Source organism: Aquila chrysaetos (genome assembly GCF_900496995.4).
Source record: "Aquila chrysaetos chrysaetos chromosome W unlocalized genomic scaffold, bAquChr1.4 W_unloc_4, whole genome shotgun sequence".
NCBI lineage: Eukaryota > Metazoa > Chordata > Aves > Accipitriformes > Accipitridae > Aquila > Aquila chrysaetos.
Genome location: NW_024470324.1, coordinates 1,533,202 through 1,546,682, shown reverse-complemented (window position 1 = coordinate 1,546,682; position 13,481 = coordinate 1,533,202). Strand labels below are relative to the sequence as shown.

Genomic DNA, 13,481 nt, shown 5'->3' with positions numbered 1-13,481 from the left:
CGCCCTGCACGCTTGCCAGAGGACTGGGCAACAGACCCCACGTCCTCTGTGGGAGAGGACCGTCCTCCCCCCGCGATGGGGACGTCTGGCTCCTTCATCCTATCCCTTTGTTCTCTAATGTCTTTGACGGTTTCAAGGAGCAGGTACCACGTCATCAGGAGGCTGGCTGCCTCCTTAGACCCTCGGGACGCACTGTCAAACAGCTTGTCCCCGAGTCCTTGCCACACAGGCACACTAAATGCAGTCACTGTGTCTGCTTTATATCCGTGTTGCTTGCCCCATAAGAGCATTTTCCGCAACATCAACTCTTCTACTTTAAGTCCTCTCTTTTGCAAAATTACTTTCCACATATTTACAATTCCGGCGTCCTCTTTACTGAGGGTCCCGCCCATGTTCCCGGCAGCTCACCTGTTTATCTGCAGGTGTCAAGTATCGGTCCGGACTAGCAGCTCTTCCCGCCGCTGTCAAGCTATGCCGGGCTCCGTCTCCACTGCTCTCCTCGCAGTCACAAGCATAATTTACAGCATCACGTCGGGGTCACCAATTGTCGCGGTCGAGACGGACAAACGACAAGTATGCATTCTTATAGTACAAGCAAAGAAGGGATTTTTTATTACTACAAGCCAGCAAATTTATACCTATTATACTTGTTACCCTGTACATATGTCTGTCCCTTATTGGTCAAAAAGTTGTCAGAAGTTGTTTTTCTCACCCCTCATTGGGTGACTTTTTCAGGTTCCTTATCACAACTGCAAACAGTCAACACATTCCTTAAACTTAGTTTCCCAGGCTTTCTTCTCGTCCTTTCTTGTTCTCTCACGGGAACACTGCAATCTTGTCAAGGTCAATATCCTCCCCAGGCCCCTTGGTCCAGCCGAGGTCCTCCACAACTTTTAAAATGTTAGTTTCTTAGTTTTTCTTTCAGTTATCTTTGTGGTTTTGAATAATGAAGAGATGAGGAAAAAATAAGTCTACAGTTTGTACTCTTCAGAACAAAGAAATGCTTTGATATTTGAGTGAAGAGCTATTGGTATATATTAATCAAGAAGAGAATGATATGGTGTCTTTGTATTCATTATCACCCTTCAATTATACCGTTTGTTCTTAGAGGAGGAAGTTTAAAAGAAATTTGAAATGCAGCTCAGACCACTGTGCAAATCTTTTCAAACCTTCCAGAAGTATTTTTTCTGTATGTATTCTTTCATAGCATTTCCCCCCTTTGTTGTCATCTTTGTAGAACTCAATTTTTCATTTTCTTCCTTTCTACATGTACCTGTATATGGCCTCTCTGTGCAAGTATGGTCTCCTATATATATAAAGTCATTGTCATTTTAGTATGACATGTGTTCATAGGAAATCAGTATCAGTTTGGAATGAATATTGCTTATGTTTATTAATATTACTTAGATCAGTTTTCATTTCATTCCAAAATTATTAACAAATTGAGAGACAACTGTGCATGTAGACAGATGTATGTTGTATTGAAATGTAGTTCTTTTTGCAAAACTGATGGTAATAATACTATGTAAGTTAAAAAAGTAGGTATTATGTCCATTATAGGCACTTTTACGTTGTTTTTACAGTGTTAGAATTGTACAAATGGGATTACTTCAATTTGAAATTATAATGTTGCTCAAATCCTTGTTATTTCTGCTGGCATCTAGAAAATGATGTGCTGTTTGTCTCAAGTACATGCTTCAAAACCTGCAAAAGTGTCCCAGATATCATATATACTTTCTTGAGTAGTGCATCAAATGCTTTTTGTTTTATTATCCCTTTATTTTTGTCTTTTAGGCTCAAGAGCGATCAGAGAGCGGAGAACTGGCATTTATTAAGCAACTAGTCCAAAAAATCCTAATAGTTATTGCTCGTCCTGCTCGCTTACTGGAATGCCTGGTAAGGTCATGCTTACTTTAAGTAGGTTTTTCACTTGTTAGTGTAGGAAAACTTCTGGGTTAGCATTCAAAGCCCTTTACAGTTATTTTTTGAAACATGTCAAACAACTGGGCAGGGCTTCATTGTTGGTGGGATCATTTTTGCTTTTATTTTAGGAACATGGGACTGGCAGGGAACCTCCTGCAGTTGTGTTTGGTTCCCTGCTGTTGCAAATATTATGTTATAGGATCCCTTTCATCAATTGAGGAAGCTCCAGTTTGAAACCAGTTGGTTTTTTCTGTTGTTTTGTTAGACTTTGCTATTCTCTTGAGAAGACTATTCCAGAATCGTAATTGCTTGGTGGTTTTCCCATTGTTGTTCTTCTTACAAGTTTCATAATTTTGTTTTACTCAGCTGCCAGGGCTATAAGCAGCTTGCAGTCAGCTCTGTGGTACCTGACCTGGGGGAAACAGCAGCAGGGGTGTTAGTGTATCTGGATATACAGATAGTCCAAGTTATACTGGGGGACAGAAGAAACAGAAGAGTTAACTTATTTGTGCATGAGCATAGCGCTGATGTTGCCAGGCTGGGCTAGCTTGTGGGAGGCCACATGGGCATGTTTTTGCTTTGCCTGCCCATGCTGTGGGAGCTGGGGTGGCTCAGGTGCAGGAAGTCGCTCCTACACACAGAGCCAATGTGCTTCAGTTGTTCAGTGAAACTAACCCTCGCAGAACACAGTGTACTCAGGAGGACAGCGTAGACATCCAAATACCATGTAAGAGCTAGCCTGAGTCCAACAGGCCTGGCAGGCAGCCTGAGCTGACTGTTGAGCCACTGTGCTTGCCAATACCAGGATCACAGTGTTGACATTGCCCATAGCTATTTCAGGCTGGCAGGGCTTATGTGGGAGCTGCTAACCTGCTGCTAGACTCAAGTTATGCCTGAAAGTGTCATAACTGCATTTGCATGGCACTGAATCTGAGCTAATAACTCTTTCCAACCTGATTTTGGCTCTATGCTGTGTCTCTTCATCTGTGGCACAGTTAATCCACAACCTGGATCGTTCAGCCATGGGCTGTTTTGTTTTGGAAACACCATGTCTCAGTGTTTCCAGTTACAATTTGTTCATGACTTGCAGTTCAGAAGGAATTTAAATTAAGGTATGGTCTCTGGATCAGCATGAAAGAGATGTTTTAAAAAAAAAAAAAAAAAAAAGTAAGGCTTTAGAGAAGAGGACACCTTAGCATGTTCTGCCTCTGCCATTGTGGTGGGTTGACCCTTGCTGGATGCCAGGTGCCCACCAAAGCTGCTCTATCACTCCCCCTCCTCAGCTGGACAGGGGAGAGAAAATATAATGAAAGGCTCATGGGTTGAGATGAGGACAGGGAGATCACTCACCAATTACCATCATGGGCAAAACAGACTTGACTTGGGGAAAATTAACTCAATTTATTACCAATCAAATCAGAGTAGGATAATGAGAAATAAAAACTAAATCTTAAAAACACCTTCCTCCCACCCCTCCCTTCTTCCCAGGCTTAACTTTACTTGGGAGTTCTCTACCTCCTCCCCCTGAGCGGCGCAGGGGGATGGGGAATGGGGGTTGTGGTCAGTTCATCACACGTTGTCTCTGCCGCTCCTTCCTCTTCAGGGGGAGGACTCCTCACACTCTTCCCCTGCTCCAGCATGGGGTCCGTCCCATGGGAGACAGTCCTCCACAGACTTCTAGAATGTGAGTCCTTCCCACGGGCTGCAGTTCTTCACAAACTGCTCCAGCATGGGTCCTTTCCATGGGGTGCAGTCCTTCAGGAACAGACTGCTCCAGCGTGGGTCCCCCACGGGGTCACAAGTCCTGCCAGCAAACCTGCTCCAGCGTGGGCTCCTCTCTCCATGGGTCCACAGGTCCTGCCAGGAGCCCGCTCCAGCACAGGCTCTCCACAGGGTCGCAGCCTCCTTTGGCCGCATCTTAGTGTTCTGGTGCTTAGCTGCTTCCAGCTGTTTAGCTTTTCAGAGCAGCAATTGCAGAGAAAGCCAGCACAGCTGCCTTGGAGTGTTCTTACTTCAGATGGGATCTTTAAGAGATTTAAGCTGGAATATAACAACTCTGCACAGTATTTTTCTTCAAAGGCAGGTAACTTGAATGAATTTAGGCAGACTGTCACAAAAGAACAACTTTCTCATGCAAGAAATTGTTAAGCCTTCCCCATAAAGGTAACTGGCATAATTTAGTCTTACAGAAACAATATTGTTGTTGTTTTTCCATAGCTTCCCTCTGGAATCTTTTGACTAATATTGGCTGATATTTTAGAACATCTGTCTGAAATAGATACTAGGTATGGAAAACTTCAGCCTCTCTAAGAAACTTTATAGCATTATAGGAAATAAATCCAGCACTTCTGTCATGAGAAGTTTCAGATACCATACAGTACTGCTGTCAGTTTTCTGACGGTGATCTTAGCTCAGGTGTTCATGGTATGTGAATTCCTATTTGTATTCACTTTTTAATCATATGGATAAAGCTTTTGCAGTTTCATATGTGCCAAGAGCTACTGCCAAATATTGAAAGATCTTCTCCATTTGCACATGGAAAATAAAACACAAAGTTGGAAAATAAATTCCTTGCTTTAATTATTTGCATGTGTGTGCGTATATGCATATGTGTATATATATACACATATATTCATATGATTAAAAGCATCTGTTTTAAAATTACCTTGACTTTACTAGCAAGTGGAGGAGAAGCTGTATATCTGCCACTGCTGCAGGTAAGATTATGACGTTTTCATGATGAAGGCAGATAGGAAGTCTTGGCACACATCATCACGTTGTTGTGTTCTTCAGTGCCAAGGAGTAACATAAAAGAGATACAGCTAGGAACAGCATTTCAGATGAAGAGAGTAAGGCTAAACCAGCATGTAATGCTTAGTTAATTCAGATTTTTAGGCAGTTAAGCAGCATCCTGAGACTTTGAGCTAAATAAGAGAGTTTGGGCAGTTTATAGGTTTGTGGTAAATCCATTGGAGTAGGCTGGAGATGAAAATTGTTTCATGGCATTGAGTTCCCAAGTCCTGGGTAACCTGAGGAGCTAGGAGAGGCGCCTTGTGACCCAGCAGGTAGACTAAAGGCCTGGGGAATTATGACAGGCCAAGGAATGACCTGCGGGGAAGTAAACCAGCTCAGCAGCCTGCCTGGCTTCTGCGGAAATTTTTGACAAAACTGACTTACTCCAGCAAAAAGTCTGTTTTGTTGCATCAATGTTTCATGACTCTGACTGGTGCTCCCTCTATTAACCATTGCACATGTTGTGATCTGTGGTTGGCAAGAACATCTTGAAGAATGTAATGGATATGTGAAAGATGTTTTAGTATGAATTCATACCAGAAGATAAAGTCAAGTCTGTTTTTTTTAAAAAAAACAAACAACAAACCTTTTAATCTTTCTTGTTCCTTTCAATGCTTTCCTATTTTCATCATCTATTAAGGCAGCAAAATAAACTTATTTCCAAGGGATTTAAAGGATAGGCAGGGTTTTGAGGTGTGGGGTTTTTTTGTTTTGTTTTGTTTGGGTTTTTTACCTCTTTGAGGCTTGCCTTTTAGGCATGGTATAAATTATAGTAGTAATATAGTTGGTTCCCAAAAGAGGATGTTTCATTTCTAGATTTGGAACAACTGGATCAATGGAGTTAAAATGTTGTTTTCAGCAACTTATGATTTTGGCTTCATTCTAAAGTTAGTGATTTATGTAATTTTATTTTCCATAAAACATAGTGCATATATATTGATTAAAAATACTTCAAATTTTCATTTAGAAGTAAAAGCAGAGAGCAATATATTTACATAGTTTCTTTATTTCAGTAGTCAATTTTTATATGCAAGCAGCTGCAGGGAGATGAAGTCTTCTGTATGGTTATAGGTCATTTCACTCTGAGATTATGGGAAGTTTTGAGGGCAAAGAACTTACTATTCTTATAAAGTAGTGCTCTGAAATAATGGTATGAAATTTCATTGCTTACAGCATGTTACATTGTATAGGAATCATAATAGAATAATAGGCTACTAGTAATAACGAGGTATCATTTTTAATAAGGGAAATGTCAAATATTTGCAATAGAAGAAGCAAAGGAAGTTTTTATGTTAGGTTTTAAGACTTCAGTTTCTGCAGGGAAAATGATGGTGATCATTTTTCTTCTAGGAATTTGATCCTGAAGAGTTTTACTATCTTTTGGAAGCAGCTGAAGGCCATGCTAAAGAGGGGCAAGGCATTAAAACAGACATCCCTCGATATATTATTAGCCAGCTGGGCTTAAATAAAGATCCTCTGGAAGGTAAGTACATCTCCTGGTCAAGCTATAGACTCCCTGTTGCTTCCTTCTCAATGTATTTAGTCATTGTGATAATCTATGTGTACCTCAAAAGAGTCAAAGTAAAGATGGTAGCAGAGCAAGCATTCACTAACCCTCATGGTTCTCTCACAAACTCAAAGGCATTAAAAAGGCTATCTGAGATTTTCTGTTGTGAATATCACTTACAAATACACTGTGTCGATGATACTCATCATCATCTTCCAGCCTAGCAATGTAACTTTCTTAGTTCAGCTCTAGCTTGAAATTTACTGGTATAATTTGATGGCAACTGTTATCCAACCATAGGTATAAATGAAACTGGGGTGAGCTGTTATTTGCCTTTCAGTACCACCAGGCTCCCACATCTTAGAATCTCTGAGAAGAATGTCTCCCATTCCTATTAAAACTGCAAAGATTTATTTTCCTGGGTAATTTATATGTCCATGTTGAAGACTTATGTAGGGGGAACTCGGGGTCCCATGGAGGTATTGTCATTGCACAATTTTTGGTTGCCTGATAGTATTGGGAAAACTAGTTACTTCTGTTTCCTAACCAGACCATCTTCTCTTCCATCCTGAGACCAGGTGTCCTGGTTTCAGCTGGGATAGAGCTAATTTTCTTCCTAGTAGCTGGTATAGTGTTATGTTTTGGGTTTAGTATGAGAAAAATGTTGATAACACACTGATGTTTTCAGTTGCTGCTAAGTAGTGTTTGGACTAAGTCAAGGATTTTTCAGCTTCTCATGCCCAGCCAGCAAGAAGGCTGGAGGGGCACAAGAAGTTGGGAGGGGACACAGCCAGGACAGCTGACCCAAACTGGCCAACAGGGTATTCCATACCAGGTGACATCACATCTAGTATATAAACTGGGGGGCAGTTGGCCGGGAGGGATTGCTGCTTGGGAACTAACTGGGCATCAGTCGGCAAGTGGTGAGCAATTGCATTGTGCATCGCTTGTTTCGTATATTCCAATTCTTTTATTATTGCTATTGTCATTTTATTATTGTTGTTGTTATTATTATTATTAGTTTCTTCCTTTCTGTCCTATTCAACTGTCTTTATCTCAACCCACGAGTTTTACTTTTTTTTTCCCAATTCTCTTCCCCATCCCACTGGGTGAGGGGGAAGTGAGTGAGCAGCTGCGTGGTGCTTGGTTGCTGGCTGGGGTTAAACCATGACACCAGCTTCTATCACTGGTGACATATGGAAATTGGTTAATTGTGTTGCTAGTCCTGCAATTTGGAAGTCCAGCAGAAATATCATCATGAAAAATGGGTCTACCTAGTGCTATTTATCTTGTCTTCTGTGTTTTGACCCAGGACAAGGGGGATCTCTAGGAGAGGACTTGATAACACAAAACAATAGCAAAAACCTATGATAACCTTTTTTTAACCAGTTCTCATGGTGCAAGATCACATTTCCTTAAATCAAAGGAGGAGCATATTGTAAGTGTGTTAAAAGAAAATGCTTTTTTGTTCAACTTAAGCAGCTTGTGTTCAGCACTGCCAGATGTTGTCAAGAATTTGGTTAGATCTAATTCAATTAAATTGGATATTGTTATAGGTGATATTCACGTTATGTTAACAGATTTAAAGCAAGTCAAGCCTATTATTAGTCCTCTTCCTATCTTCACAGAAGAACTTCCTCATCCAAATTTAGTATTATTTTTATCTGAGATATAGATTAAAGCACCCTTGGCACTTTTTGCTTGGATTCAGAGTGCAGCAAGGATGCAGGGCAAATTGGGAAAATACATATAAATATTGTTTTCCATGTGGTACTGGGAAAGATCAAGAAGTAGCTTAAAATTCTCTGCAAGATAGATGTGTTGTTGCATTAAAGGGTAAAGAAGTTTGGCAGAAAATAAACTTCCTTGCATTCCAGCTTGTCCTCAGATATCAGAGGGGCTGGGGGCAGCTAGGCTTAGATTGAGTGATGCCCAATTCAGCACTATAAGTCCGGTCACATTCAATATATGGAACTGTCACAATTACAGATGCACTAATAGCGCACTGTACTTCCAATTTAGTCGCGTTCAACGAACTAGAATGGTCAGACTTAAGGAGTTTGGTCGTGTTCAACGAACTATCATGGCTAGATTAATGAACAGTACAGTTTATTAAAGCAACAGGAGTACAGGTTCTTTTGGATTGCCGGTGATAAATACACTGTCTGCAAAGCACATGCAAATAATAATACAGTTGACTATAAGCACCCTCAATTATGGAAAAACTCTATAGAAATTTCTAAGTTTCCCGGGGAAGCACTCGGTATGACCGAGGGTTTGAATCTTACCCAGTAGGCGTCCCTATGGGAGGGAGGAGAGGTTCAGCCCATCAACTGATCCCAGAACTCAGCGATGTCCTCCTGACTTGTCTATGATGGTGTCTTCCCTAGTGTTCCTCCTCTCTTAAGCCCTTTTATACTATTTTCTTATTTTTAGGTGGAGCTTGAGTGACTCTAGTCATACATACCTTTCCTTTGATTGGTATAAAATCTTCTTGCCTTACCTTTAAAGGTATATGCTAGAGAAAATTCAGAGCGCATGCTCAGTGAGGGGTGGTCGCACCTTGGAGGCAGGTAGTTTTTGGGATGGAGGTGTGTTTTGGTGTTATAATGAGATTATAATGAGCAAAGTTCACCCAGAGGACATGATTTAGTGTGTCACTACTCCAGAACTGGGCATTTATGATATAAATCAGAAGTAAGGCAATAGCGTTGACAGAACCTCATTGTTTCTCCTCCTTGCTTCAGTGGATTCAATGCAGGGACCTTCCATTCTTGTTCCAGTAGTTCCAGTTCCCTATCCCTATGGTGATATCACAGAGCCTGGCCGCGGTGTCTCCACTCCGCTCCACCCTCCTTGTAGTTTCTCTTAGAGTCAGCATACCAAGCTCCCCTGGTGTTGCTAACATCTAAGGTTGCAGGTTATGTTGCTTAGGGAATTATTATGGAACAGATTTCGTGTATATTGTCGTGGTTTAACCCCAGCCAGCAACTAAGCACCACGCAGCCGCTCACTCGCTGCCCCCCCACCCAGTGGAATGGGGGAGAAAAATCGGGAAAAGAAGTAAAACTCGTGTAGCGTTGCTACATATCAAGGTGCCGCAATTAGATCACTGGTCGGCCCGGACCAGGGAAGAGACAGATAACACACATGGTGTGAGCGCCAACTCCGTCTTTTATTGCGCAGTTAATTCCTTTTATACTAACAACGGTAGGTGGGATTACTGATATGTCATAGGGAGGCGACGACTAGCCTTCTACCTTTCCGTGACATGGCGAGATCTTCCGAACGCCATACCCTACAAACTCGTGGGTTGAGATAAGAACAGTTTAATAGAACAGAAAAGGAGAAACTAATAATGATAATGATAACACTAATACAATGACAACAGTAATAATAAAAGGATTGGAATGTACAAATGATGCACAGTGCAATTGCTCACCACCCGCCGACCAACACCCAGCTAGTCCCTGAACGGCGATTCCCCGCCCTCACTTCCCAGTTCCTATACTAGATGGGACGTCACATGGTATGGAATACCCCGTTGGCCAGTTTGGGTCAGGTGCCCTGGCTGTGTCCCCTTCCAACTTCTTGTGCCCCTCCAGCTTTCTCGCTGGCTGGGCATGAGAAGCTGAAAAATCCTTGACTTTAGACTAAACACTACTTAGCAACAACTGAAAACATCAGTGTTATCAACATTCTTCTCATACTGAACTCAAAACATAGCACTGTACCAGCTACTAGGAAGACAACTCTATCCCAGCTGAAACTAGGACATATATCCACTGCATTCCACCTTGGAGGTTCACCTTCCCTTAAGAGGGGACACACACATATCAATAAGTCACCTCCAGCAATTATTCCACACATCTGCTAGATTTGGAGAGCTGTCGTTCTGGCCTAGACTGACAATTCATAAATTCTTCACTGATCAAGTATGCAAGATTTAATTGGAGTGTGGGTTGAGGTTGTAGTATTATTGACCCTGGTTCTGCCACGTGAACCTTATCTTACTGGTTGACTCTTTCTGGCTACTTGGATAAAAGTGTTCCTCAGCATAAGTCAAGAAACCTAAGTTTAGTAATGTCTTTGAATGTTTTTAAACTGTTTATTGTGAGAGAGGTCTAGAGACAAATGTTACATACAAATAAGGGATATTATTTTCTCACACTGAATATTTATTTTATGTGCATGTACTTCAGCTAGAACACATCTTATAATTGCATTTCATAAATTAAATATTGCTGAATATAACTTAAACTTTGAAACATTCCAGGATAATTGAAATGTTTGTTTTATGAGGGGGAAAATGGGCTATGTGGTTTGTCAGTAAATACTGAGGGGTGTATGATGTGTGCATTACTGACCTTTGGTTCAGTTGGAGATTTGGGTGATTATATTATTTTGTGTATCATTTTAAAGGTTAATGTGTATGTAGATTTGTGATCAAATAATTCAGGCCATCTGATTCATATTAATGCTTTCCTGCTTCTCCACAAAAAGTTATATTTATAAGCAGTATAAATCACTGTGCAATGACTTCTTAAATGATCTGGTTTTTGTTTTAAATTGGTGCCTCTATATAAAAGTACATTTCCTATGCAAAAATAAAAGAATGTCACTATGGGTTTATGTGGGAACATATTTAGCTAATGGTCACAAGAGCACTCCAGACGCCTTTAGAAGGCCTTGAACAGAATAAACAAGAAGACAAAAATAAGAAAGATATCAATTAGAAGAACACAGGTGCGCATTCCACGATAAAGGGAACTTGGCACAAAGAACCTCAGTTCGGCAGTTTATCTTGACCAATTAGACTGAGACAAGTTTCGCATGTTTTAGTTAGTATAACCAATTATGTCTTATGTTTATGCGCGTGTACAGTGTTGATATAACCAATCATTAAGTGTAACTAGGCGCATGGACAACGCGTGAATAATGTGTGTAACCAATAGTAAAATAGCTAAACGCATGTACGGATGTAACCAATGTATAAAATGATGTCTGATGCTCTAGTAAAGGGTCTTAAACTATGATCATATTGATCTGTCATTGAGTCCATGATTATGCTCCTGCAGGTTTATGCTCTTGAATTAATCATTTATGAAGGGAATTATTTGTAAACACTGCATTCACTGGTATGAAAAAATATTACATGAAGATCATCCTCCTGAGAGAGCTTTTAAATTCCTTGTATGCAAAAATGGAAAATATTTAAATAGCCGAAGAACCAAATCTTTCAAAACAAACAAAACCCACCTCAGTAACTCCACTTATCCTGAAACATGGAATCGTGTTTCCAAAGAAGCTGTTAAATTCTGTCTGCAATGTCCATAAATGTTCATGCAAGGGATTTGACTTCCTCTGCAGAGAAAAGCAACCTACTTCTTTAGACCCTTCTCTACTTACCTCCTTTGTTTGCTGCCATAACTGTAGTATCCTTTCTTTGAGTGAAATGGTGCATACATTACTTAGAGATAACGCTAGATAAATTTATACTGTACTGAAAGCAATACCACAACAGATTCATCACTTATCAGAGACTGGTGGCTGCATTTCTAAAGAGTTCCCCAGGAAGAAATTTTTCCCTATGGTTTTTAAATTACCATCTTTACCTTTTTGAATCATGCATCTTCAGAAATGGTTTAAATTAATGAAGGAAAAAGGTAAGATGTTTAACAGTATTTAGATGAGTTTAAAAAATCTCTTCAGGCATTGCAAAATGGTTCCATAGCTCCGTGTTCTAAAAGCTGAATCTTGCTTGGTTCCATTCCATTACTGCCTACTGTTTGCAAATAATATGTATTTCTCAGATAATGGTTATTTTGCAAAAGTTCTGTTTAAAAATGGCTCATTTTAATTTGCTATTTATGAAAATAATTTCAGTTGAGAAGGCTGTCAAAGTATATTATTCTAGCTTTCTTGGTTCTCACCCATACAATAAAGGTTTCATCAACACTTCTATTATGAAAACCCCACATTCACAAAACTCTGACTTTTGCCAGGGAAATCCACTCCAGTTTGGAATTTGGCCTGTATCATTTTTGCTTAGGCTCTCTTTTTTTTTAAGATTTGTTTATTCTCATTGGAGACTTTTTTCACTGTTATTGACTTAATATTCAGAATTTTTTAAAATGTTTTTAGCTTCTGTAACACTTTAAAGATATGTTTGGTTTTTTGAAGTGACATTTTCATTACTTCTGATTCTTACATTTTACAAATGTTGTGTTTTGTATAGTGATTACATATGAGAGTTACTCTTTAAATCTTTAGCTGTTCCAACAGGAAATTATCTGTGTGATTAATTTGCTCTTAATGATTACAGCGTTGTGCAGAATTTCACTTGTAATAGTCACTTATTACTATATAGAAAAATCCAGTTTAGATATTCTATGTGAATATTCAATTTTTTTTCATATTCATAAATTCAGTTAATAGTACTGATGATAAAAATGCACCTCACAAAATTCAGGCGGTCTTATCTCTGATCCCCAGCACATAATTATGATAAAATGTGCATCTTTGGCTATGCAGAGTATGTAATTAACTATGTATATGATTAAAGTAACACTAAACTTCCCAGAGTCTTTTAGCTACTAGCTGTCCCGTTTATCTTTTATTACCCAGAGGAATTCTTAGTTACTGGGCCCCTGGAGAACAGGATAGGCTTAGGAGCTCTGCAGCATAGGTTGACCCTGCCAGGGGCAACCAGGTCAAGTTGTAGACCCCCAAAATCTTAGCGATTCCCAGAGAAGTTGTCTGTATTAGTGACTCCAGAAATGATAAGCTTCTAGGAAGGAAATGGCTTTTAGCTGATTCTGTTAGGCGTATCAGCATGTCTGTGTATAAGATGATACAAACAATTTGGAGTCCATATATGTCTAAACTAAAAGCTTTTTGCCCTAACTGTGAAGGAGCCCAACAAGGATGCAGCCTACTATTAACCCCTCAGGGCCTAAGATCTTCAGGAGTCTTAGAAAATTAGTGCTGCCTTTCCCTTAATGCTCAGATGACACATGGATCTCGGAATTCCCACCTCTCGGCAGTCATAACAATATTGCTCTTCATTGCTTCATGGCTGTTTGAATTCAGTGGAAAATTGCATAGACATTGAATAGCAGGTCTTTGTTTTCTAGATGGCATTTTTTTATATATGCTTGGAGATGCCTTAAAAGTTATTAGACAAGTACTACAGATGGGACAGCATGTTTATTAACTATTCCAGAAAAGTGTCACCTCTCAGGTTTTCTGTATTTCA

General features: G+C 39.9%; 1 protein-coding gene across 2 annotated transcripts in view; it reads left to right on the top strand.

Annotated features, from left to right (window-relative positions):
* LOC121233033 (microtubule-associated serine/threonine-protein kinase 4-like) overlaps nt 1–13,481 on the top strand; it is a 235,285-nt gene that overhangs the window by 115,382 nt on the left and 106,422 nt on the right. For both annotated transcript variants that reach the window (XM_041121619.1, XM_041121618.1), the window contains 2 exons: nt 1,795–1,896; nt 6,067–6,199. In XM_041121619.1, coding sequence (XP_040977553.1) covers nt 1,795–1,896; nt 6,067–6,199 — 235 coding nt within the window. The remainder of the gene's footprint in view (nt 1–1,794; nt 1,897–6,066; nt 6,200–13,481) is intronic.